The sequence below is a fragment of the Coregonus lavaretus genome (genome assembly GCF_964263955.1).
Source record: "Coregonus lavaretus genome assembly, chromosome: 18".
Classification (NCBI taxonomy): domain Eukaryota; kingdom Metazoa; phylum Chordata; class Actinopteri; order Salmoniformes; family Salmonidae; genus Coregonus; species Coregonus lavaretus.
In genome coordinates, this window is record NC_140005.1 from 47,622,288 (window position 1) to 47,649,917 (window position 27,630).

Below are 27,630 nucleotides of genomic sequence, written 5' to 3' on the forward strand. Positions count from 1 at the left end.
GCAGCAATATGTGGAATATTTCACAATGGTACAACAATTGAATAGCATTCAACAACATAGCTGTGGGGTACTCCATTGTTTAGCCAGTATAGCCCTATATGGAACTCAAGGTTCAGTCACTCGACAGCTAATCACAGATAATACTGGTTGCAAACAGCACACACACGCACACAAACACTCTCTCTTGCATACACACATGCACACACAGGCAGCTGTTAAGCTCTGAGTCAGTCAGTGCACCGTCAGGGTTGGGAAGGTTACTTTCTAAATATAATCAATTTCAGTTACTTGTTGCCTGTCCAATATTGTAATCATTAATGTAACTTTTGGATTACCCAAACTTAGTAACATTTAACTATTTTCAGTTACTTTTAGATTACTTTCCCTTTAAGAGGCATTAGAAGAAGACAACAATGAATATTACCAAGTGTACGGCAAGATAAATCAATGTTAGAGTTTACTGGCCATAAATGGATGTTGCATTTTACTTTATGGGTTATGTAGGCTTCTAACCCATTGCTTTCTATTTCAATACAGATAATACAACAATTAGGCTATATATTTACATAAAAAAACACTCAGATTTTCAGTTCTTCCAGTTAATGAAATACCCCTTGCGCTTCAAGAATAGGACTCGGAAATATAGATTAGTCTAATTGTTTTACCTGACCAAAAATGAAGGACTTATTAGCCTATTATGTTGTTTATGTTTTTATCATGGAGGACTGATTGGGTTCATTGCTTCAAAACATGGTTGAAAAATAAATGCTGCTCTCATGGAATGCCATATGCTGCATTTGCTATAAGCCTGTTATTTACGTTTTTGTTGGTGACACCATAGAATTCGGAATTAGAATACTTACATTTTTTTTTACATTTTAGTGATTTAACAGATGCTCTTATCCAGAGCGACTTACAGTTAGTGAGAGCATACATGTTTTTTTTTATTTTAAATACTTAATTAATTTCATAGGATCTCTATGGGGTGACACTTTTATATCTCGATAATTTGTAGCTGTTGAAGTCTATCAAAAGTGTGCACGTTTAAGCATGTGTCCGTTAGGCCTTTGGATTTTTTTTTGAATCAGCACAAATTAGATAGAGCAATAAAAGCCCTACTCGGGGACTTCTGAAACTTGTTTTTCACAGAATGTGTGGAGCACAATACCACAGAGGAGTTTACAAGGGAGGAACTCCCTCAAACTTTGAATCCAAAGGCTGGGATCCACACTATGTAGCTAGTGCTAGAGCACATTTTTCACTGGCTGTCCATGGGTCGCATAAACAATGATTGACAGGCACTTCTTCAATTCAACCATTATTGGGGTAAAATACACCTATACATTTGTGAACAGCCATCCACAAAAAGACACAAATAATTGAGAGAGCAGCAGTTTGATTCACTAAATTGCTATGGAGATAGCAATAATGGGCCTAAGTAAGTGATATCCGTATCGCCCGTAGGCTGCACCACTGCTGTCATCCTTACCTTCAAGCGTTTATTCAAGTTGGTCGTATAATTTTTTATGCTGGCAGCAGTCGCACCATTGGAAGACACAGCTTGCAATGTAGCCTACAAAAACCTATTCATGCTTTTTTCCCGCAATCCATCAAACGCATTTGGTGTGTCATCCTAGTGGTCTCTGACTTGTGGTCAGACTCACTCAGGCAGAACAAACTTAAACTTGGCCTTTGTTCAATGCTGATTTGAATGTCATTAAGAAAACAGAAAGGCGTCATCATTTTCTCCCCCACAAACATCTATCCGTCTTGTTATTCCCTTGCTGGGAGATGCATCTCAGGCCGTCACTTCTAATTCACCTGTTAGAGAATCCTAGAAGTAATCCTAGAAGTAATCATCTAGTTTTTCAAAAGTATCTGAAATCTGATTACAATATTTTAGCTGGTAACGTAACAGATTTCAGTGACAGTATTTTTGTAATCCGTTACATGCAACGGTTGACATGTCATCCATTACTCCCCAACCCTGACAACCATATAGCTACTAGCATTGTTCCGTCTGTTCTCCTTTAATTTAAGTAGCTGTATGGTCTGCTACAAAGGGCCACCCTGAGAGCACAAATTAGCCGGAGTGGCTCTTCCCATGCTACGACAGTGGAAGTCAGCCAAGTTTGCATCCCAAATGGCACCATTCACACTATATAGGGAATAGGTTGCCATTTGGGATGCACACCAAGGCTTAGACGTGTGGAATAGGCAGCCGTGGGAATGAAGTATGAACTGGCTTATCTGGAAATCATTATTGAAGTAGAGTTTGAAAAGCTCTATGTAGTTCTATGGACTGCAGAGAGAGATGGAGCGAGGGAGGGAGGGAAAGCGAGAGAGCGAGATAGTGAGAAAGGATAAGAGGGAGGGAGAGAGAGAGGAATGGAAAGTGAAAGAGAGAGAAACAGAGAAATGGAAAGAAAGAGAGAGAAAAAAGAGAGATAGATGGATTTATGATTATATTATTCTAATGATGATATTTAATTTGTCTGATGGTCTCATCCAAAAGGAATTTAGAATCCTTTAATCAGATCTATTCTCTCTGCTCTTTGATATTAGGACATTGGTGTGTATGTGTGTGTGTATGTGTCTGAGAGACATTAAATATATTTGTTGTTCATCTTTGCATGTGTAGGATTGTGTGTGTGTGTGTGTGTGTGTGTGTGTGGCCACTTTTGAACACTTTTGTGTTTAAAAGTGCAAATAGAAATGTGGTGTCTGAGATTGTGTAAATGTATTGTGTGCGTGTGTTTTTGTTTTTGTGAAGACTATTCACGTGCAATCAGTCAGGGTGTGTTACTGTTATATCTCTGTGACTAGTCAATGTTTTCTGTCACGCAGGGGGAGACCAAGGTGCTGAAGCTGAAGAACCTGAGGCCAAAGGACTTTGCAAACTACACGTGCCAGGTGTCGGTTCGCAATGTATGTGACATCCCTGATAGCTCTGTCACCTTTCGGCTCACCAACGCCACCAGTAAGTGACACATAGTCCTCCCTATCATTATTCTACACCCCTCTTTCATAATTTTATTTTAGTATGTTTTTAATAAAGAGACAAGACGGTAAAGGCATGAAGGTTTGTGACAGGATTCAAACCTACGTGGATAGAAAGAGCATATGTGTTGAAGGTGGTGGTGTTTACCACTAGACCACCCCAAGCAACACCTCTCTCCTTTAATCTCCTTTTTCTCTGTGTGAATCCATCCCTCAATTTTTTATCCCTTGTCTCGCTCTGTCTCACTGAACCGTGCTCTGCTTGTCCCCCCTCCTCTCTTTCATACACAGACACTCCATCTCGTCCTCCCTCTCTCCCACTTTCCCCCTCCTCACCTCTCATCTCTCGCTCACCCCAACTCCCTCTCTTTGAGGATCGCACTCCATCTCTTCCCCTCCTCTCAACTCACTCCTTCTCCCCTTCCTTCTCCCTCAATGTCCATATCCCTCACTGTCTCTCTCTTTATTTTCTCTCCCCGTTGACGTACATCTCTCACTCCCTTGCTCCTTTCCTCTGTGTGTTACACCGTCTATCCGTCTTGTTATTCCCTTGCTGGGAGACACATCTCAGGCCGTCACTTCTAATTCACCTGTCAGAGAACTCTTTTTATCTCCCTTCATTCCGGCCCGTCTCCACGGCGATGCCATGTTACCACCGGCAAAGACGTTGCAGTCGACAACGCTGTCAGTTAGACTGCAGCCTCCCTCCGAAGGCCGCTCGCTCGGCAAACGAGAGCCAGAATCTTTTTCATTCCCTTTCTTTTCTGTTTTTGCCGCATTTCAAATGTCATCAGACAAACCCCCCTTCCGAGAGCTGACCTATTCGTCTGTTTTAATGCAGCGTATATGTATATATTTCTTTGCGAGAATTGAAAGGCCATGATTGATGATAAGATATTTCCGCTGATGTCGGGGTTTGAAGTACAGGACAGTTATATTAAAGGGTTCAAAGGATGCTCATTTGCATAATTCATTTAAGAGTCAATTCAGAGGAAACAATATGTGGTGGATGAGGTTAGCACTAGCCACGGGGCTAAATACCTGTAAATCAATGTTTATTCCATTCATTAGTGGGAGCACAAAAGCAGGCGAAGCAGCCAGAGAACATTTTGTAACACCTAATAAAGGGAAAGTACCAGAGAAATGAGCTCTCCATTAATAGATAATGTTATTTTTGTGGTATTCTCTCCGTCTTACTTCCTGTGCTGAAAATGTATACAGCTGCAAACTGCAAACATATTGTTCTCTACGTGTGGGGTTCACTCAAGTAAAAGGCACAGATTTTTTTCCCCCCATCCCGTAAGAGGCTGTGTGGCAAGCTCTCTCGCTGTCTCTGACTGTCTCAGGGAAATTGTGAAAGGAGAGTAGACACAGGACTCTGGCAATAAGGCAATACTTCGGTACCCTTGAGGATACCCCCTCCGAAAAACAGACAAAAACAAACACGCTTACCCTAGTACACAGCCAAGCAAAAGCAAAAGAACAACATCACAAATTGGAATTTGGATCTGGTTTTAAGAGAAAGGCATTAAGCCGGATAAAGATGCAGAGGGACAAGAGGAATCAATCACAGATTTGGTTTTTGGCTTTTTTATTTCTTTGCTGTCGGACACGCAATTGAAACAAGGAATACAAATGGCCCATAGTTCATCTTCCAAGCTCCGATGCAGGTCGGCACAACGCAACCAATGACAGCACTTGAATAAAATAAGCAAAACTCTTCAAGTTACTCTTCTTTTGTACCTTCTTGTACAGTGCATTCAGAAAGTATTTAGAACCTTTGACTTTTTCCACATTTTGTTACGTTATAGCCTTATTCTAAAATTGATTAAATAAAACATTTTCCTCATCAATCTACACACAATACCCCATAATGACATGGCAAACATTTATAAAATGTTTAAAACAGAAATACCTTATTTACATAAGTATTCAGACCTTTTGCTATGAGACTCGAAATTGAGCTCAGGTGCATCCTGTTTCCAATAATCATCCTTGAGATGTTTCTACAACTTGATTGGAGTCCACCAGTGGTAAATTCAATTGATTGGACATGATTTGGAAGGGCACACACCTGTCTATATAAGGTCCCACAGTTGACAGTGTATGTCAGAGCAAAAACCAAGCCATGACGTGGAAGGAATTGTCTGTAGCGTTCCGAGACAGGATTGTGTTTGAGGCACAGATCTGGGGAAGGGTACCAAAAAATGTCTGCAGCATTGAAGGTCCCCAAGAATACAGTGGCCTCCATCATTCTTAAATGGAAGAAGTTTGGAACCACCAAGACTCTTCCTAGAGCTGGCCGCCCAGCCAAACTGAGCAATAGGGGGGGAAGGGCCTTGGTCAGGGAGGTGACCAAGAACCCGATGGTCACTCTGACAGAGCTCCAGAGTTCCTCTGTGGAGATGGGAGAACCTTCCAGAAGGACAACCATCTCAGCAGCACTCCACCAAGCAGGCCTCTATGGTAAAGTGGCCAGCTGGAAGCCGCTCCTCAGTAAATGGCACATGACAGCCCGCTTGCAGTTTGCCAAAAGGCACCTAAAGACCCTCACACCATGAGAAACAAGATTCTTTGGTCTGATGAAACCGAAATTGAACTCTTTGGCCTGAATGCCAAGTGTCACGTCTGGAGGAAACCTGGCACCATCCCTACGGTGAAGCATGGTGGTGGCAGCATCATGCTGTGGGGATGTTTTTCAGCGGTAGGGACTGGGAGACTTAGTCAGGATCGAGGGAAAGACGAACGGAGCAAAGTATAGAGAGATCCTTGATGGGAACCTGCTCCAGAGTGCTCAGGACCCCAGACTGGGGTGAAGGTTCACCTTCCAACAGGACAATGACCCTAAGCACACAGCCAAGACAATTCAGGAGTGGCTTTGGGACAAGTCTCTGAATGTCCTTGGGTTGCCCAGCCAGAGCCCGAACAAACATCTCTGGAGAGACCTGAAAGTAGCTGTGCAGCGAAGCTCCCCATCCAACCTGACAGAGCTTGAGAGGATCTGCGGAGAAGAATGGGAGGAACTCCACAAATAAAGGTGTGCCAAGCTTTTAGCGTCATACCCAAGAAGACTCAAGGCTGTAATCGCTGCCAAAGGTGCTTCAACAATGTACTGAGTAAAGTGTCTGAATACATATGTAAATGTCACATTTCAGTTTTTAATTTTTTATACATTTGGAAAAATTCTAAAAACCTGTTTTTGCTTTGTCATTATGCGGTATTGTGTGTAGATTGATGAGGGGAAAAAACATTTAAATCAATTTTAGAATAAGGCTGTAACATAACAAAATTCAAGGGGTCTGAATACTTTCTGAATACTCAGAATACTCCTATACAGTACCTTCAGAATGTATTCACACCCCTTTACTTTTTCCACATTTTGTTCTTGCAGCCTGAATTTAAAATTGATTACATTTAGATTTTGTGTCACTGATCAATACACAATACCCCATAATGTCGAAGTGGAATTTTGTTTGTAGAAAATGTTCGAAATAAAATAATGTAAAACTGAAATGTTTTGAGTCAATAAGTATTGAATGCCTTTGTTATGGCAAGCCTAAATACGTTCAGGAGTAAAAATGTGCTTACAAATAAGTTGCATGAACTCATTCCATGTTCAATAATAGTGGTTGAATGACTACCCCATCTCTGCACCTCACACATACAAGTATCTGTAAGGTCCTACAATCGAATAGTGAATTTCAAGCACAGATTCAACCACAAAGACCAGGGAGGTTTTTTCAATGCCTCGCAAAGAAGGGATGTGTAAAAATGTTATTATTTAGACTTTGGATTGTGTATGAATACACCCAGTCACTACAAAGATAGAGGTGTCCTTCCTAACTCAGTTGCCGCAAAGGAAGGAAACTGCTGAGTGATTTCACCATGAGGCCAATGGTGCTTTTAAAACAGTTATAGAGTTTAATGATTGTGTTATGAGAAAACAGAGGATGGATTAACAACATTGTAGTTACTCCACAATACTAACCTAAATAACAGAGTGAGAAGAAGGTAGCCTTTACAGAATCAAAATATTCAAAAACATGCATCCTGTTTGCAACAAGGCACTTAAGTAATACTGCAAGAAATGATTTTTTTGTCCTAAATACAAAGCCTTATGTTTGGGTATGCTTGTCATCGGCAAGGACTAGGGAGTTCTTCAAGGCAAAACTGCTCCAGCTCCTTTAAGTTTGGGTGGGTTCCGCTGGTGTACAGCAATCTTTAAGTCATTGGATTGAGGTCGGGGCTTTGACTAGACCATTCCAAGAAATGTACATGTTTTCCCTTGAACCACTCGAGCGTTGCTTTAGCAGTATGCTTAGGGTCATTGTCCTGCTGGAAGGTGAACCTCCATCCCAGTCTCAAATCTCTGGAAGACTGAAACAGGTTTCCCTTAAGAATTTCCCTGTATTTAGCGCCATTCCATCATTCCTTCAATTCTGACTTGTTTCCCAGTCCCTGCTGATGAAAAACATCCCCACAGCATGATGCTGCCACCACCATGCTTCACTGTGGGGATGGTGTTCGCGGGGTGATGAGAGGTGTTGGGTTTGCACCAGACATAGCATTTTTCTTGATGGCCAAAAAGCTCAATTTTAGTCTCATCTGACCAGAGTACCTTCTTCCATATGTTTGAGGAGTCTCCCACATGCCTTTTGGTGAACACCAAACGTGTTTGCTTATTCTTTTCTTTAAGCAATGGCATTTCTCTGGCAACTCTACCAAAAAGCCCAGCTCTGTGGAGTGTACGGCTTAATGTGGTCCTATGGACAGATACTCCAATCTCCGCTGTGGAGCTTTGCAGGGTTATCTTTGGTCTCTTTGTTGCCTCTCTGATTAATGCCCTCCTTGCCTGGTCCGTGAGTTTTGGTGGGTGGCCCTCGGCAGGTTTGTAGTGGTGCCATATTCTTTTAATTTTTTAATAAATGGATTTAATGGTGCTCCGTGGGATGTTCAAAGATTCAGATATTTTCTTATAACCCAACCTTGATCTGTACTTCTCCATAACTTTGTCCCTGACCTGTTTGGAGAGCTCCTTGGTCTTCATGGAGCCGCTTGCTTGGTGGTGCCCCTTGCTTAGTGGTGTTGTAGACTCTGGGGCCTTTCAGAACAGGTGTATATATACTGAGATCATGTGACAGATCATGTGACACTTAGATTGCACACAGGTGGACTTTATTTAACTAATTATGTGACTTTTGAAGGTAATTGGTTGCACCAGATCTTATTTAGGGGCCTCATAGCAAAGGGGATGAATACATATGCACGCACCACTTTTCCGTTATTAATTTTGTATAATTTTTTTTACAAGTAATTTTTTTCATTTCACTTCACCAATTTGGAATATTTTGTGTATGTCTGTTACATTAAATCCAAATAAAAATCCATTTAATTACAGATTGTAATGCAACAAAATAGGAAAAAAGCCAAGGGGGATGAATAGTTTTGCAATACACTGTATATAAGCACCAGAAAAATACTTCTACATTTTTGGAGCGCCTCCTTGTTCCAGTTATTTTGACTTGAGGGTTTACATCAAGGCTAGTACACTCGAGGTTACAAACGACATTTGCCCTCATTCATTGTACAAGTTGCTTTACATTCATTCAAACGTTTCCTGTATTCCACTCAAAGCCTTTGCCTCAGGCAGGTCTTCCTTCTGAAGGTCAAAGGCAGCACAAAGAAATTGTCCGTCACTTAAGGAAGGATTATCATAATTCAATCAGCTCTCTATTATTCTCTACGTCGCTAAGGAGCACGCTTTTTATTCACATGACCCAGGCACTTCTATTGGTAATGGTTATTAGAAGGTCACTAAGAACCTATTTTCTTGTACCACAAGGTCACAATGATGACCTGTTTTATACTTCAAAGACTGATTCATAAGCTTTGTCAGGGAGAACTGACGTCGCATCATCATTTTTGATGGTGTCTGCCAATGGCATCTCTGATAGCACTCCCTAAAGTCAAGGATAGGTTGAAATCATGTTGAATGGAGGTTGTGGCTCTTTCCACGAGCTAAGAAGAGTCAAGTATTCTGAAGTCTGCTATGGCATCTAGTCAATGTTAGGTTGGAATCAATTTGAATAAAGGTCGTGGCTCTCTCCATAAGCTTAGAAAAGCGTGTCTGCCATGTCATCTCCGATAACACTCACTAAAGTCAAGGTAGGTTGGAATTAGGTTGAATGGATTTTAGGTTGGAATCACATTGAATGGAATTTGTGGCTTTCGCCACAAAGTTAGATGAGCCAAGTATTCTGGTGTCTGCCATGGCATCTTTGATAGCACTCACTAAAGTCAACGTTAGGTTGGAATAAAGTTGAATGGAGGTTGTGGCTCTCTACACAGTTCGGACATTCATCGGTATCACACAAGACATGCAACCAGAGATCTCTTCACAGTCCCCAGGTCCAGAACAGAGGCTGGGAATCATACAGTATTAAATAGAGCCATGACTAAATGGAACTCTCTGCCACCCCAGGTAATTCAAGCTAGACATAAAACCAGATAAAAATACCAGATAAAAGAACACCCTACGGCACGATGGGGACTGTGAAGTGACACAGAGACATTTTCATGCATTTTGTTTTGTATTTTGAATTGTACAGTGGCTTGCGAAAGTATTCACCCCCCTTGGCATTTTTCCTATTTTGTTGCCTTACAACCTGGAATTAAAATGGATTTTTTGAGGGGTTTGTATCATTTGATTTACACAACATGCCTACCACTTTGAAGATGCAAAATATTTTTTGTGGTGAAACAAACAAGAAATAAGACAAAAAAACGGCGCTTGAGCGTGCATAACTATTCACCCCGCCCAAACGTCAATACTTTGTAGAGCCAGCTTTTGCAGAAATTACAGCTGCAAGTCTCTTGGGGTATGTCTCTATAAGCCTGGCACATCTAGCCACTGGGATTTTTGCCCATTCTTCAGGGCAAAACTGTTTGGAGAACTCCTTGGTGTTCATGGAGCCACTTGCTTGGTTGTGCCCCTTGCTTAGACTCTGGGGCCTTTCAGAACAGGTGTATACAGGTAAAAGTCAGTAAATTAGAATATTTTGAAAAACTTGATTTATTTCAGTAATTGCATTCAAAAGGTGTAACTTGTACATTATATTTATTCATTGCACACAGACTGATGCATTCAAATGTTTATTTCATTTAATTTTGATGATTTGAAGTGGCAACAAATGAAAATCCAAAATTCCGTGTGTCACAAAATTAGAATATTGTGTAAGGGTTACATTTTGAAGACACCTGGTGCCACAAAATAATCAGCTGATTAACTCAAAACACCTGCAAAGGGCTTTAAATGGTCTCTCAGTCCAGTTCTGAAGCCTACACAAACATGGGGAAGACTTCAGATTTGACAGCTGTCCAAAAGGCGACCATCGACACATTGCACAAGGAGGGAAAGACACAAAAGGTTATTGCAGAAGAGGCTGGCTGTTCTCAGAGCTCTGTGTCCAAACACATTAATAGAGAGGCAAAGGGAAGGAAAAACTGTGGTCAGAAAAAGTGTAGAAGCGATAGGGATCACCGCGCCCTAGTCAAAGATTGTGAAAAAAAACCCATTCAAAAATGTGGGGGAGATTCACAAGGAGTGGACAGCTGCTGGAGTCAGGGCTTCAAGATCCACCACCAAGAGACGCTTGAAAGACATGGGTTTCAACTGCCGCATACCTCGTGTCAAGCCACTGTTGACCAAGAAACAGCGCGAAAAGCGTCTCACCTGGGCTAAGGAAAAAAAGAGCTGGACTGCTGCTGAGTGGTCTAAAGTCATGTTTTCTGACGAAAGCAAATTTTGCATTTCCTTTGGAAATCGAGGTCCCAGAGTCTGGAGGAAGACAGGAGAGGCACAGGATCCACGTTGCCTGAAGTCTAGTGTAAAGTTTCCACCATCAGTGATGGTTTGGGGTGCCATGTCATCTGCTGGTGTCGGTCCACTCTGTTTCCTGAGATCAAGGGTCAACGCAGCCGTCTACCAGCAAGTTTTAGAGCACTTCATGCTTCCTGCTGCTGACCTGCTCTATGGAGATGGAGATTTCAGGTTCCAACAGGACTTGGCGCCTGCACACAGCGCAAAATCTACCCGTGCCTGGTTTACGGACCATGGTATTTCTGTTCTAAATTGGCCAGCCAACTCCCCTGACCTTAGCCCCATAGAAAATCTGTGGGGTATTGTGAAAAGGAAGATGCAGAATGCCAGACCCAACAACGCAGAAGAGTTGAAGGCCACTATCAGAGCAACCTGGGCTCTCATAACACCTGAGCAGTGCCAGAAACTCATCGACTCCATGCCACGCCGCATTAATGCAGTAATTGAGGCAAAAGGAGCTCCAACCAAGTATTGAGTATTGTACATGCTCATATTTTTCATTTTCATACTTTTCAGTTGGCCAACATTTCTAAAAAATCCCTTTTTTGTATTAGCCTTAAGTAATATTCTAATTTTGTGACACACGGAATTTTGGATTTTCATTTGTTGCCACTTCAAATCATCAAAATTAAATGAAATAAACATTTGAATGCATCAGTCTGTGTGCAATGAATAAATATAATGTACAAGTTACACCTTTTGAATGCAATTACTGAAATAAATCAAGTTTTTCAAAATATTCTAATTTACTGACTTTTACCTGTATATACTGAGATCATGTGATGGATCATGTGACACTTAGATTGCACACAGGTGGAATTTATTTAACTAATTATGTGACTTCTGAAGGTAATTGGTTGCACATTTTACATTACATTTTAGTCATTTAGCAGACACTCATATCCAGAGCAACTTACAGTTAGTGAGTGCATACATTTTTCATATTGCACCAGATCTTATTTAGGGGCTTCATAACAAAGGTGGTGAATACCTCACCAATTTTGACTATTTTGTGTATGTCCATTAAATGAAATACAAATAAAAATCCATTTAAATTACAGGTTGTAATATTTTTGCAAGGCTCTGTATTTTGCATTGTATTATGTATGTGCTACGTGGTTGGGATACGACTGTGGTATGGGGTTGGGTATCTTAAGATGAATGCACTAGCTGTGGTTCACTCTGGATGGGAGCATCTGCTGAATGGCTAAATTGTAATGTAAATGTAGTACTATGTATATTTACAGTGGGGAAAAAAAGTATTTAGTCAGCCACCAATTGTGCAAGTTCTCCCACTTAAAAAGATGAGAGAGGCCTGTAATTTTCATCATAGGTACACGTCAACTATGACAGACAAAATGAGAAGAAAAAAATCCAGAAAATCACATTGTAGGATTTTTAATGAATTTATTTGCAAATTATGGTGGAAAATAAGTATTTGGTCACCTACAAACAAGCAAGATTTCTGGCTCTCACAGACCTGTAACTTCTTCTTTAAGAGGCTCCTCTGTCCTCCACTCGTTACCTGTATTAATGGCACCTGTTTGAACTTGTTATCAGTATAAAAGACACCTGTCCACAACCTCAAACAGTCACACTCCAAACTCCACTATGGCCAAGACCAAAGAGCTGTCAAAGGACACCAGAAACAAAATTGTAGACCTGCACCAGGCTGGGAAGACTGAATCTGCAATAGGTAAGCAGCTTGGTTTGAAGAAATCAACTGTGGGAGCAATTATTAGGAAATAGAAGACATACAAGACCACTGATAATCTCCCTCGATCTGGGGCTCCACGCAAGATCTCACCCCGTGGGGTCAAAATTATCACAAGAACGGTGAGCAAAAATCCCAGAACCACACGGGGGGACCTAGTGAATGACCTGCAGAGAGCTGGGACCAAAGTAACAAAGCCTACCATCAGTAACACACTACGCCTCCAGGGACTCAAATCCTGCAGTACAAGACGTGTCCCCCTGCTTAAGCCAGTACATGTCCAGGCCCGTCTGAAGTTTGCTAGAGTGCATTTGGATGATCCAGAAGAGGATTGGGAGAATGTCATATGGTCAGATGAAACCAAAATAGAACTTTTAGGTAAAAACTCAACTTGTCGTGTTTGGAGGACAAAGAATGCTGAGTTGCATCCAAAGAACACCATACCTACTGTGAAGCATGGGGGTGGAAACATCATGCTTTGGGGCTGTTTTTCTGCAAAGGGACCAGGACGACTGATCCGTGTAAAGGAAAGAATGAATGGGGCCATGTATCGTGAGATTTTGAGTGAAAACCTCCTTCCATCAGCAAGAGCATTGAAGATGAAACGTGGCTGGGTCTTTCAGCATGACAATGATCCCACACACACCGCTCGGGCAACGAAGGAGTGGCTTCGTAAGAAGCATTTCAAGGTCCTGGAGTGGCCTAGCCAGTCTCCAGATCTCAACCCCATAGAAAATCTTTGGAGGGAGTTGAAAGTCCGTGTTGCCCAGCGACAGCCCCAAAACATCACTGCTCTAGAGGAGATCTGCATGGAGGAATGGGCCAAAATACCAGCAACAGTGTGTGAAAACCTTGTGAAGACTTACAGAAAACGTTTGACCTGTGTCATTGCCAACAAAGGGTATATAACAAAGTATTGAGAAACTTTTGTTATTGACCAAATACTTGTTTTCCACCATAATTAGCAAATAAATTCATTAAAAATCCTACAATGTGATTTTCTGGATTTTTTTTTCTCATTTTGTCTGTCATAGTTGACGTGTACCTATGATGAAAATTACAGGCCTCTCTCATCTTTTTAAGTGGGAGAACATGCACAATTGGTGGCTGACTAAATACTTTTTTTTCCCCACTGTACCATGTGTATCCTGTACATATGACTAATAAAACTTGAAACTTTAAATTAATTGAGGTCTTCAACCATTATATGTCAGTATTCAACAACACTGAATAACACATTCATCACATTATGAAAAATCAAATAATCCCCCCTTGAACCTTTATCCGAGTAAATGCAATGTATAAAGTTTTTACTGTATGAAACCTATTTAAACTACAGTTGAAGTCGGAAGTTTACATACACTTAGGTTGGAGTCATTAAAACTCGTTTTTCAACCACTCCACAAATTTTATTTCACTAATAATTCACTGTATCACAATTCCAGTGGTTCAGAAGTTTACATACACTAAGTTGACTGTGCCTTTAAACAGCTTGGAAAATTCCAGAAATTGATGTCATGGCTTTAGAAGCTTCTGACATCATTTGAGTCAATTGCAGGTGTACCTGTGGCTTTATTTCAAGGCCTACCTTCAAACTCAGTGCCTCTTTGCTTGACATCATGGGAAAATCAAAATAAATCAGCCAAGACCTCAGACATTTTTTTTGTAGACCTCCACAAGTCTGGTTCATCCTTGGGAGCAATTTCCAAACGTCTGAAGGTACCACGTTCATCTGTACAAACAATAGTACACAAGTATAAACACAATGGGACCACGCAGTTGTCATACCGCTCAGGAAGGAGACGCGTTCTGTCTCCTAGAGATGAACGTACTTTGGTGCGGAAAGTGCAAATCAATCCCAGGACAACAGCAAAGGACCTTGTGAAGATGCTGGAGGAAACAGGTACAAAAGTATCTATATCCACAGTAAAACGAGTCCTATATCGACATAACCTGAAAGGCCGCTCAGCAAGGAAGAAGACACTGCTCCAAAACCGCCATAAAAAGCCAGACTACAGTTTGCAACTGCACATGGGGACAAAGATCGTACTTTTTGGAGAAATGTCCTCTGGTCTGATGAAACAAAAATAGAACTGTTTGGCCATAATGACCGAAGAACACCATCCCAACCGTGCAGCACGGGGGTGGCAGCATCATGCTGTGGGGGTGCTTTGCTGCAAGAGGGACTAGTGCACTTCACAAAATAGATGGCATCATGAGGAAGGAAAATTATGTGGATATATTGAAGCAACATCTCAAGACATCAGTCAGGAAGTTAAAGCTTGGTCGCAAATGGGTCTTCCAAATGGACAATGACCCCAAGCATACTTCCAAAGTTGTGGCAAAATGTCTTAAGAACAACAAAGTCAAGGTATTGGAGTGGCCATCACAAAGCCCTGACCTCAATCCTACAGAAAATGTGTGGGCAGAACTGAAAAAGCCTGTGCGAGCAAGGAGGCCTACAAACCTGACTCAGTTACACCAGCTCTGTCAGGAGGAATGGGCCAAAATTCACCCAACTTATTGTGGGAAGCTTGTGGAAGGCAACCTGAAATGTTTGACCCAAGTTAAACAATTTAAAGGCAATGCTACCAAATACTAATTGAGTGTATGTAAACTCCTGATCCACTGGGAATGTGATGAAATAAATAAAAGCTGAAATAAATCATTTTCTGTACTATTATTCTGACATTTCACATTCTTAAAATAAAGTGGTGATCCTAACTGACCTAAAACAGGGAATTTTTACTAGTATTAAATGTCAGGAATTGTGAAAAACTGAGTTTAAATGTATTTGGCTAAGGTGTATTTAAACTTCCGACTTCAACTGTATATTACATTTGGGATTGGGAGTGTCACTGCTATGAGTCTTTGGTGCTTTGAAAAGGTGTATCCTTTTGTAATTTAGGAGGGTTTTCGTGAGAGGGTAGTGTATGCACTGAGTATGTGTCAATGAGTAGGCCTACGGTTACATGGACACAATAGTACGATTATTGTGAATAGTCAGATGAATATAACAGTTTGATTTAAACGTTTACATGCTTTGCAAGAATATCAATTTCCCTAATAATCATGTTTACATGGACACATCTGAAATCAGGCTACTCGATGGGACTTCATAAATGCAGAAAATCACCAAACAAAATAAATGTCCTACCACAGCAACCATGTTATTTTTGTGATTCTGAGTTCGGACATATAACATTTTATGTGAAAACTATTTCTAGATGCATACTTTTAGTTTTTCCGAACTCACTTCACTCGCACAAAAGAAGGAAGCTCCCGCTGCTCGTGATAGCACATGCATAGATCAAATACATCGCTGTAACTCTGATTAAGGCATTTACATGTCCTAATCACTTGAAAGATTGCCCAGAAAACCAGTTGTTTTAATCGGCGTATGCTTACTTCGATTATGACCTTATGCCGATTTAAGATAAGCAGAGTAAGGTGTTTATGTGTAGCGACGGACTGGGACAAAAAATTGGCCCTGGCATTTCTAACACACCGGCACCATTTTTCCTCAAGGCCCCGACATTGGCCCATTTTCCCCCTTGAGGCCAGATAATGATCATTTTGCGCACAAAATAAAAGTTAGACAGGTCCACTGGGCTAAAAATGGACCAGCAAACTGGCATTTGCCCGAAATGCCAGATGGCCTTCTGTGCCCTGTTTACATGACTAATGCCATACTCGGACTACTGCCATAATCAGTTTAAAATCGAAATGATTAGTGTGTATGTAAACGTAATCAGTGTTTCTGTTTGTGGGGAGTCCTCTGTCTGTATGTTTGTGTGGAAAACTGTACTTTTTTTCTTTTCTTTTGGTGCTTATGTATTTCAGGGTTTAGTTGATGAGTTGTTATTTTTGTGGTCTCTGTCTCTTTGTGTGTGTGTGTGTGTGTGTGTGTCCACCTCTTAGGTGCCTGTATGCCCCCTCTGTGTGTGTGTGTGTGTGAGTGTGTGCCGCTGCTGTTTGTATGTACCTGTACTGTGCATTAGCGGCAGAGCTAAGACCAGGGATTTGTTGTCTCCCGACGCATGGCGGGTTCACCGGCCTCACAATGCTCTGTCCTTGTGTCATCAATTGCTGTTAGATTAGATTTGTCCATGTAGGTCAGGCTAGCGCTGGTGATTCAGAATCGGAGGACAAGAGGATTGATTGATTTTTATATCATAATCCTTGCGTGGGATTAGGGCTGGCTTGTTCTGTTAAGTGACAATGCCAAATCCTCTTTCCCCCCCATAAAACAACAGGCATAAAGCTGCACTCGGGATTCCGGGGCGTGGTTCCTCCTGCCCCCACTAGAAGGACCCAATCAGGGCATCCTTGAATCTGCCTGAATTGGCCTTCGGCTGAAAACTATGAATGCCAAAGGAGTCTTAATAGGATTGTGTTTGTGTGTGTTTAGGATTCTTTTTTTTCTTCTCATTTTATACAGCGACACACACTCCTGCAAAACAAAACAATGCACATCAGGATGTCGTACTGTGTGCATGTCACGCATGTCACGCATGTCCAACTATCTGTGGAAAGGGTTCTACAGATGTAGGAATTAATTTGAGCCAGCAACAGGAAATGTGAAATATGATGTGGATTATAATTAATGGGGTTGATACATTTTTCATTAGGGCAAATCACATTTTAAAGTGGAAATTACAAACTTAAGAATCCTTTTTATACCTCTAATACACTACAAGTTTGCGTGTCCTGCACTGCAGGAAAATTCTCAGCAACAAAAGAGTGATCAAATTAAGATTCTACATCTGTACCTGGAACCAAAAAGAGTTCTTCAAAGGGTTATCCCAAGGGGACAGCAAAATAACCATTTTAGGTTCTAGAGAGAATGAACAATGTTCAGACTCTCGGTCCACCAATGACTGCCTATTCCTCTCAGGCTTTATGGTACTGCGTTAGAGCTAGGCTAATAAACGGCTAGTTAAGAAGCCATCTAAATGCGTCATTTAACCGCGCTAATCACCCCTCCACCCTCCGCCGCTCGCCCTGCGTTTCGGGGCCGATTAGCCGGCAATAATTGACTAGGCCCCTAATTACCGACCGGCTCCCTAGATGATAGATAGTGTCACAACGCTCCCAGTCCCAGTTGCCGTGGCGATAAGAGTGGACGGAGAACACTCACGACAGTAGATAGAGTTCTCAGGACCCAGAGATAATTGTGTGTGTGTGGATGTGTTTGTCCTCTGTGTCAAGTAAATAAAGAGATATTATTGTTTCTTTCAATCATTGGCATACAAGATACAGTATTTGAATAGCGATATTCTCAACAGAACGATGTGACACTTTTATAAACTAAACATCTCTTCCTCATTGCTTTCTGCTCTATGACTCAGAAAGACCCTGGCCAGATTTGATAACTGGGAAAAATCTGTGCACTATATTGGGCCAATAGGGCTCTGGTCAAAATAGTGCGCTATAGGGAATATGGTGCCATTTGGTACACAATCTAAGTGAGTTAATTGTCTTCACACACACACATAAAAGAGAGGGAGAGAAGATTGTAAATTTACATTTACATTTACGTCATTTAGCAGACGCTCTTATCCAGAGTGACTTACAAATAGTCACAAGGTAGATGGATATACAGTGTATCTCCTATTATAAACTGGGTGGTTCGAGCCCTGAATGCTGATTGGCTGAAAGCCATGACATATCAGACCGTATACCATAGGTATGACAAAAAATTTATTTTTACTGTTCTAATTACATTTGTAACCAGTTTATAATAGCAATAAGGCACCTCGAGGGTTTATGGTACATGCCCAATATACCACGGCTAAGGGCTGTATCCGCGTTGCGTCTTGCATAACAACAGCCCTTAGCTGTGGTGTATTGGCACTTTACCACACCTCCTCTGGCTTTATTGCTTAATTATGCCATGGCATTGTTGAATACTCGTTTCTGATTGGCTTGAAGGGCATTCTAGAATGTGCATTATTTAAGTGATAATTCCCGAGAAGTCTGTGTTTGGAGGATATATTGGTACAGGTGTTGTTAGGCCGGAGACAAAGTTGAGGGCCAGCAAACCGTGCCAATGTATCCTCCAAACACCGGCTTCGAGGGCATTATCACTTTTATGCAACAGGTTACCAACATATTCAAATTATGACTTACATATTTTCATTAAAATCTGTATTTTGATGAATTTATTCATACTATTTAATCCTTCCACAAGATATAGTCTCGACACAAATCTAGGGTTGCTGCCCAAGCCGGCTGGTCGTTCGTTTTATTAGTTCGGTTGCCAGAGAAGCGACCCAGTCGTTCAGTCTTTTTGTTCTGTATCTATGGACACGACCAAGTCGTTAGTTCTGAATGTTATATTGCCATACTGGCTGGCAACATTGTTATCCATTGCTTGCTAGCTAGCTAACTACGGCTAACTTACAGTCATGTCAAACAGTGCAGGTAGAATAACATCAAAGTAGCTGCATTTGCATTTGTTTAACCTCTACGGGATCGGTGTCCCGTATACGAGATGGTTGAGCTAACATGCGCTAATGTGATTAGCATGACTGTTGTAAGTAACAGCAAACTTTCCAGGACATAGACATGTCTTATATGGGCAGAAATATTAAATTATTGTTAATATAACTGCACTGTCCAATTTACAGTAGCTATTACAGTGAAACAATACCATGCTATTGTTTGAGGAGAGTGCACAACAACAAAAAACATATCACGGCAACTGGTTTGATACACTCACCTCTGAAGGTAAATAACGTACTTACATTCAGTAATCTTGCTCTGATTTTGCATCCTGAGGGTCCCAGAGATAAAATGTAGCATAGTTTTGTTTGATAAAATCCATTATTATATTCAAATGTAGGAACTGGGTTCTACAGTTTGAACCCCTGCTGTCTCTGGCTCCACACCCACCCTGCCCGGCCATCTAGATGTGTGAAAGTTATTATACAAGCTAATGAACCATCATGTATGACATTCCTGGGAGTGTGTAAACTTACATTTTTTATTACCATATCATTTTTGTATTTTCTCTATAGTTATGTACTTGAAAATGTATCAATTGACCAATTTGGCACATGTGGGCAGACTTGATACAAAATAGTCCAGTATTGCAATGATTCAATGGATCAATCTGAAACTTTGCGCGCACAGCCAAATTGTGCCTAAACTGCAATATTATATTGTGGCCTTTTTCTTGCATTTTTTTGTTTGTATTATCTTTTACCAGATCGAATGTGTTATATTCTCCTACATTAATTTCACATTTCCACAAACTTCAAAGTGTTTTCCTTTCAAATGGTATCAATATCCTTGCTTCAGGTCCTGAGCTACAGGCAGTTAGATTTGGGTATGTCATTTTAGGCAAACATTGAAAAAAAGGGACCGATCCCGGCTGATTTCTTGTGACATTTATTTGGATACATCCATAACAATGAGCTAATGAGGCGCAATTTCACCTGGCATAGAAAATGTGCTCTCTCGTCAGGACACTGTTGTTCAGAGGAGCTAGCCAACAACACAGCTAACACAATCACTTCAAACTGAAGCTGGAAAGACTGCAAACTAGCTGCACTTTGTTTAGTTTTACTTGTTTTCTATTGATATTTATTTGTATATATACATACAAATTATGCTGATTTATGATTTTGACTGACTGAGAAAAGCTGCCTGCCTGTCTGTCTCATCCCGACTCCCGACACATGCATTACTATGCAACAGCTGGAAAGCGAATTTGGATATTGAAACAACGTTGCAAATGTCATAGAGACATACAGCAAGGTTTACACAAATCTCCGCTGTTGAAAACGAAATGTTAGTCTAAAAGAAATGTGAGATAATGTCGAGATGCTTTTTATAGTGGAGATCATGTTCATAAATTGCCTGGCTGGGCTGATGAGACAGTGGATTGTGCAGTCAGATGGAACAGAGTAAATAGGCATTTTAACATCATAGCCTTAGCCGGTGGTAACTTGTGGAATAGACACCGGCTGGAATGTGGTTTTAAACAATCAGCGTCCAGGATTAGATCCACCCGTTGTATAATTCCCTATAATACATTATATAATTCAATGGCTATTAAGTTATTTCTTAGGCTGGCGTTACACCAAGCAACTTCCATGCATCTTTGGTCGCTTGCAACTGAGTTGCTGCTTGATTGCTTTGTGTAAAATCCCCAGCAACTAATAAGCAACTAATCTGCAACTTGGTTGCAACTAGTTGCAAGCAACAGCCAATCAAAATGTATGCTTTTGTCACATGATCCATTCGAAGGTTCTGAACTCTGAACCAGTTGTCATGTCAACACAGCTGTCAGTGCTGCGGGAGCCATGATCAAACTGGACAGAAGAGGCATTTGCCAAATGGCAGTCAATAAATCTATTTTTTAAGTGAACCCAGACCTCTCTCTTACCAGTTTCAACTGAAAGTGTTCAACATGAACTCCACTTTTGTTAGCTAGCTAGCTAGCTAGCGGAGTTCGTTGCTAGCTTGACAAGCTCGTTGCTAGTTTGGTTAGAAGAGTGCTGGCAATTTCATTTTGGCTAGCTAGCTAGCTAAATTGTACAGCCAGCATTTTGTCTAAATCGATCCTCATACAATAACCAAACGGTTGGATAAACAAATTATTCACGATGTAATGCAGCAGATGACATTAGGTGAGTTTAGAATTCTCAACCCATATGGGATGATATAAGTAAAGCGGCTTCAATTGGATTGCCTGTTGCATGCAATTTCAGTTGTGTTTGAGTTGTTTCGTGTATCAGCAAAGTTGCTTGAAATTATGTAGCTTGCAACCTGAAACTAAAATTGTGTGAAAGTTGCATTGTGTAACCTCAGCGTTACATGTTCTATGTGTGAGCTGCTTTTGAAAGAAAAAGTTCAATTGAAAACATCTACTGGCAAATGAACACATTTCAATCTGCAAATGTGTTAAATAAAACAAAATAATCACCTTTATTATAAAGTCATCGCATTTGCCTTTCTCCATCGCATTTGCGTTGTGGCATAGAGCAGTAGAGTAGAGGCAATTAGGCCTATAAGTTGCACACATGGGGAACATTTTTAGTAGGGTCCGAATTTTTTTTGGCCTTTTTATAAACGCATGGAATGCTATAATCTTTTTTTATGCCGCATAAATGATCAAAATGACAGGCTAGACCTACTTTGATGTCATCTGAGAATTACAGATCAATAAAAAACGACCTCATCTTGAGACAATCAATAGCCCAGGCCTAGGTGTGTGGAGAAAATCATAGCATATTGTACAATATCAGGAGGGAATTATAGTCCTAAAAAAACTTTCCAGTTTCACTAACTCACCCAATAATGTGCATCTCACTCACCGGTGATGGCTAGTTTATCTCTCTATTGTTAAACTTTGGCACAGGGGTGCTGCTGAACCTCCAGCACCCTATGAGTCTATAAGGAAGTAAATAGTGAAGTGCAACCTGGAGAGATGAGTGTTGCAGGCTTATGTCTATCAGAGCAGAGGGAGGGAGAGAGATCATAGAAAGTGAATGTCATTCTAGTTCTGTGAGAGTTAGCCTACTACAGGCACGTTTCTCTCTCACAACAGCAATGGCCAGTCGGCCACGTGTTGGTCTCAAACAGGCTACAATGTTGCGCAATCCATAGCCCAGGCCGCCCAACACAAATCAATTATTTTAATATCAGGCGTGGGCTGTAATAAGTTTTCACATTACATTTTTTAAGGGGCAAGAGAATTAACCAGAAGGCAACTCGAATTAACAGTGAAAATAAATGTTCATGCCACGAGAGGTACTGGATCCTGCCAAATAGGTTCTGGAACGAAACAGTCTAAAACTGAGAGGTGCCAGGATCCAGCTCACATTAAGCACTGCCTCGTGGGAGGTTAGTGCAACTCTCATAATGCGTTGTGGAACACACCTTCCACTTTGTACATTATTTTCCATAGAACGCATAGCCCCTCGTTGATTATCCCTTACGTGATTACCATTTTCATTTGTGTCCCAAACAGCACCCTATTCACTATATAGTGCACTATTAGGCCATAGGGTGCCATTTGGGAGAAAGACCATATTAGGCTTCCACCCTCACGTTACCGTTTGTCTCAATAGACTCCCATTGGAATACATGAATAAGATGGTCCTTCGCACAATAGTGAATGCCATATATTAATTTGAGGAGTCGAAAGCACAAGAGAAATAGGAGACAGGTGTATTGGGGTGCAATTGTGAGAGAGAGAGAGAGAGAGAGAGAGAGAGAGAGAGAGAGAGAGAGAGAGAGAGAGAGAGAGAGAGAGAGAGAGAGAGAGAGAGAGAGAGAGAGAGAGAGAGAGAGAGAGAGAGAGAGAGAGAGAGAGAGAGAGAGAGAGAGAGAGAGAGAGAGAGAGAGAGAGAGAGAGAGAGAGAGAGAGAGAGAGAGAGAGAGAGAGAGAGAGAGAGAGAGAGAGAGAGAGAGAGAGAACAAGTGTGTAAAACCTCTGTGTGTGTGAGAAAGAGATATAGGACGCTAGAGTAACGAGCAGTTGTCAAACCTACACAAGGAGCCGCGCAGTGCGAGGGACATGGGGGTATACAAGCTTTCTCATCAGAGCCATTTGACTATAGGTTCCCCTTGGGAGAGAACATTTACCTACACGCCTTTGCCTGTTAAATATTGAGTGCCATACATAGCCATGCTTGTTTATGTTATGCAAAGTATGTAAAAACACCCCTGTTACATCTGAATGTACATGCATAGGCTACATAAACTATATGACATCCGCCAGCTCAAAGTTAAACAGTGAGACCAAGCTTGCGTCCCAAATGGCACCCTATTCCCCCAATGGGCCCTGGTCAAAAGTAGTGCACTATAATGGGAATAGGGTGCAATTTGGGACACAGACCAGTTCTCTTCAGGTGACATTGATGAAGAGGCGTAACATTATCAAGACAAAAGTAAAAGAAAACAACCTTCGCGCTCACCGCACAAATGGCACAATTTATTTAAGTCTTTGCTAATTGAGACAGCCAGCATTGAGTCACTGCTTATGATACATTGCGTTAATGAGGTTGTTGTCGTGTCTGTTTGTGCGTGCGTTAATCACTTTTGATCTGTTGCTGTGTGCAGCTATTTTAGGTGTGATTACAAAAGGCATTCACCCTGTCAAAATGTACTCTATAAGGCAGGGTTCTTCAATTCCGGTCCTGGAGGGCCGAAACACTTCTGTGTTTTATTTCTACCTGGTAGTTAATTGCACTCACCTGGTGTCCCAGGTCTGAAATAGCCCCTGATTAGAAGCAGAGGTTGAAAAACAGAGGTGTTTCGGCCCTCCAGGACCGGAATTGAAGAACCCTGCTATAAGGTGTCTGACTTCATAGCTAAGAGTTCTTAAGTTCAGTAATGTTGAAGACTCTCTAACGGTATATAATTATAGCTACACTACAGCACATGAACAATGCGGCTGTGATTAAAGTACTGTAGCTAATTGGTTGTGTTGAATTGGTGATTCTTAAGGCATAGCGGTGGTAGCCGTTTTCCCAACAATGGCATTCCAACTATTGTTTCTCCGTTAACATTGTAGCCGTTTACTATAGTAACAAACTACAGTAAAGTTAAGGTAACTTAAGATGACGTGTCACCGCTTATCCTTATTATAAACTAAACTAGGAACACATCAATCCCATTACTTTGATTCTCTCGCTTCCGCCGCCCGCGCTCGCTTCCTTCCACCAGGAAATTTAAGCGATCATTTTCACCCTCTCCTCCTCTGTTTTTTTCTTCTTCTAATTTAATATAATTTTTCTCCCTTTCCTGTTTCTGGGAATCAGTCAGTTTGAAGTGACTCAAATAAAAACATTTTGCGTTTCCGATTTGAATCTGATATTTTTCCTGCAGTCTGAACAGCCAAAAAGCACATTGAATCTGATATTTTAAGCCGCATTTCAAACCACATTCGTAGGTGGTTTGAAATCCGATACAAATCTGATTCATGGCAATGTGACTTGTCTGAACAGTAAAATCTGATTTATTTGCCCTCAAGTGGTTTTAGACTTATTTTGCATATCTTGTTGCTTGCTAGCTACTCTGTTGACATTTTGACAAACACATGTGGTAGAAAATTAGCTTGTTAATTGTTTACAAACACATTAGTGAATGTGCTAGCAAGCTAAACAGCTACCTAGCTAGCTAGTTGACTGCTTAGGCTAGCCAAAAAAGTACTTGTTTTGAAAGTTGGACCATTTTATCCTTTGAGGCTTTAAAGCAACTGGGAGACTTTCATGGCAGGCATTGTTTTTTTGCTCACCAAGGGATAAGTTTTTGTATGGAGGTCAATGAGAGAGTGTCGAATTTGGTCAACAAATAATGTAATGACTTTTTTGCTACGTGAGGCTTATTTGATCGAATAGAAGTTTCGTAATGCTTAGGTTGTTACGAGTGTACTGATATAAGTAGGACACGTAACATCCCAGCAAAAACCACATTATATCGGAGTTGTGCCGGTTGTTCACACGCATATCTGCCCTCTCATTGGCTAGAATGGTCCCACCTGATCTTGCCTCCTCCCGACTGCCTTCCATTTTTGAAGACATTTATTTTCATTATTAGAGCGGCCACATGAGTATCTGGTCAATATAATGGATAATCTGTGGTTTACGCCACTGGACACACACACGCTATTACCATGACAACTAGCGTAGCCATGTTGCAAATGACTACAGTCTGAATTTACGCAAATCCCATTTGGTCACTTGTAACTTGCTGTTTGGACAGTGTTGTTGAGACCGAACTTGCGACTGTAGAATCTGTAGCAAGTGTCGTTTTGGGGGGTTGGGGGACGTCCCCTATGCGGGATATCAGTCTTAAGGAAGGTGGCATCAGGCCACTTTTAATAACACTGGTGAAGTATTGTGTTCATTAAATACTTATATTGGACCTTCGCTCTAGTGGACCTGGCACATAGAGGTTGCATCCCAAATGGCACCCAAATCCATATCTAGTGCACTACTTTTGAACAGTGACCATGGAGCTCTGGTCAAAAGAAGTGCAATAGATATGGAATAGGGTGCCATTTGGGACACAGACAGATCCGGGCAAAGCAAGCTACATTTGTTTTTCTTTGTCACTTGCACCATTCTATTAAATTTATTTTTTCTTCAAGCTCTAAGAGTTTTCATTGAGGACCAATTTGGCTTCAGTTTCCCATAATAAAGAATTTCATGATTTGGTGTATAACTTGGAAATACATGGCTATACACGTATATTATTAATATCTGACACAATTGAACTCAAACCTTGACATACATGCATAAATAACTATGATAAACTGTAGCTCCTCCTAAGAATTAACAATGAGTTAGTTGAAGAGGTATAGCAACATGGTGGGTCTGTGTTTTGTGAATGCGTGTATGCGTGTGTGTGTGTGTGTCTGTCTTCAGTTCCGATGGGTCTGTCTGTGCTGATGTGTCTGTCGGTTACGATGTGTCTGTGTGTGCCCATGTATGCGCATCTGTGTGTCTGTGTCTGTTGCATTTGTGTTTTCCTCCCCAGCTCCCAGCCTCCCCACATGCTCTTTTCATTACTGCAATTGAAATCTGGTGAAGAGGGGACGATTATAGACTAAGGGACGTAAGGGCTCTCTAATAAATAGGTTCCTATTTTTTGCGGGGCTCGATATGGGATTATCCCTTTACTCTGAGAATTCAGGGACTGAGAGAAAAGCTTTGTCCCCCCACTGTGTTCCCCACCGCTTCCCATAGAAAGGGGTAAGCATTTTGGATTGGAGCGGGGAGCGAGGTTACTACTGTGCAGATGGACGCTAATCCTCCATCTCACTCTCTCACCTGTCATTGGATTAGAGTGGGAGTCAGCTCTCACCATTGACCTTTGACCCAGCGCTCCATTGGGTAGATTCATGACAAGTATTAGCGAAGAGGGGGATATATTCGGTGAGGAAATGTTCTGATTGTTGCGTATAGAAATGTAATGAATAAAACTGTCATGATGTCCAATTCTGAATGATTGTCATATCTGTACAATGCATTTCTATCTGAATGTTCTGTAACGTTGCACCCTGAACATACCAGTGATTCTAAATGAAAAATTATGAATATCAAGGTAATATGTGTTTGTTAGTCCAGTAAGTGGGAGTTTGGACTTAGTTTGGAGTTTGAATTTGACCAAGCAGCTCCATTCAATTAAGTAAAATGTGTGCTTTTCATCTCAGTAAGACTGTTATGTTTTAAAATTCGGTTTACCTTTTGACTCTTGATATTCCTGGATGCTTGGCAAATGTGAACATACACAATGTTCCTTCTCCATACACAAAATCTTTCTGTAACACTATACTTGAAGGGGGTATGCATAGGGCATTCATAACACCTTCATGAAACCAGTCAGGACCACATTGCAATATCATTCATAACAACCTTCATAACACATATATTCTACATTTTATTCATTCCCTCTTTACATGAAGTGTTAACAAACGCTCTGTATGCACTGCTATACTCCACAGCAAAGAAATTCTGCCCACTAGGGATGTGTGACACCAGGGCCTGACTGAAAAGCCGTCCACAGCCATTCTTTCCACCTTAAGTCTGACAGCTAGGTCTGTGTGTGTTCAGTCAAAACGGCAACTTCAATGATTAATGTCCCTTTGGACTTACCCTTTTTTCTCCTCCTAGGTGTGACCCTTTTGTTCCACTCTTACCAGCTTTGCCCTCTGTATTACCAATGTGTTGAGCTGCTATCGATCTCTGTCTGGTGTTCTGGTGTTTTTTGCCCTCTTCGATGTTCTCGCCATGCTGTATTTCATCAGGTCATTCTACTGTTTTTCCATAAAGGACAGTTATGAAACAAGAAAAACTTGACTTTGTGCTAGTTTTGGTGGCTTGTGACTTGACATGGCTGCCTGCCGTGAAACTTGTCATGACATGCAATTAATGCAGCTACTGAAGTACTACAAATGTTAATACAATTGTATTACTAGTTTTACTACAAAGGTAAAGGAGCAACTTAATGTAAAGTATTTCTGACTAATGCTCTAAGTATAAAGAGACCAAGAGGACATAAAGTGTTAAAATGAGAT

At 41.1% G+C, this 27,630-nt stretch overlaps 1 protein-coding gene across 1 annotated transcript in view; it reads left to right on the top strand.

Annotated features, from left to right (window-relative positions):
- Positions 1–27,630, top strand: part of LOC311145544 (MAM domain-containing glycosylphosphatidylinositol anchor protein 1-like) — a gene marked incomplete at its 3' end in the record, with an annotated part of 411,583 nt that overhangs the window by 239,474 nt on the left and 144,479 nt on the right. Inside the window, exon 6 of the mRNA XM_084181813.1 lies at positions 2,848–2,980. Coding sequence (XP_084037939.1) covers positions 2,848–2,980 — 133 coding nt within the window. The remainder of the gene's footprint in view (positions 1–2,847; positions 2,981–27,630) is intronic.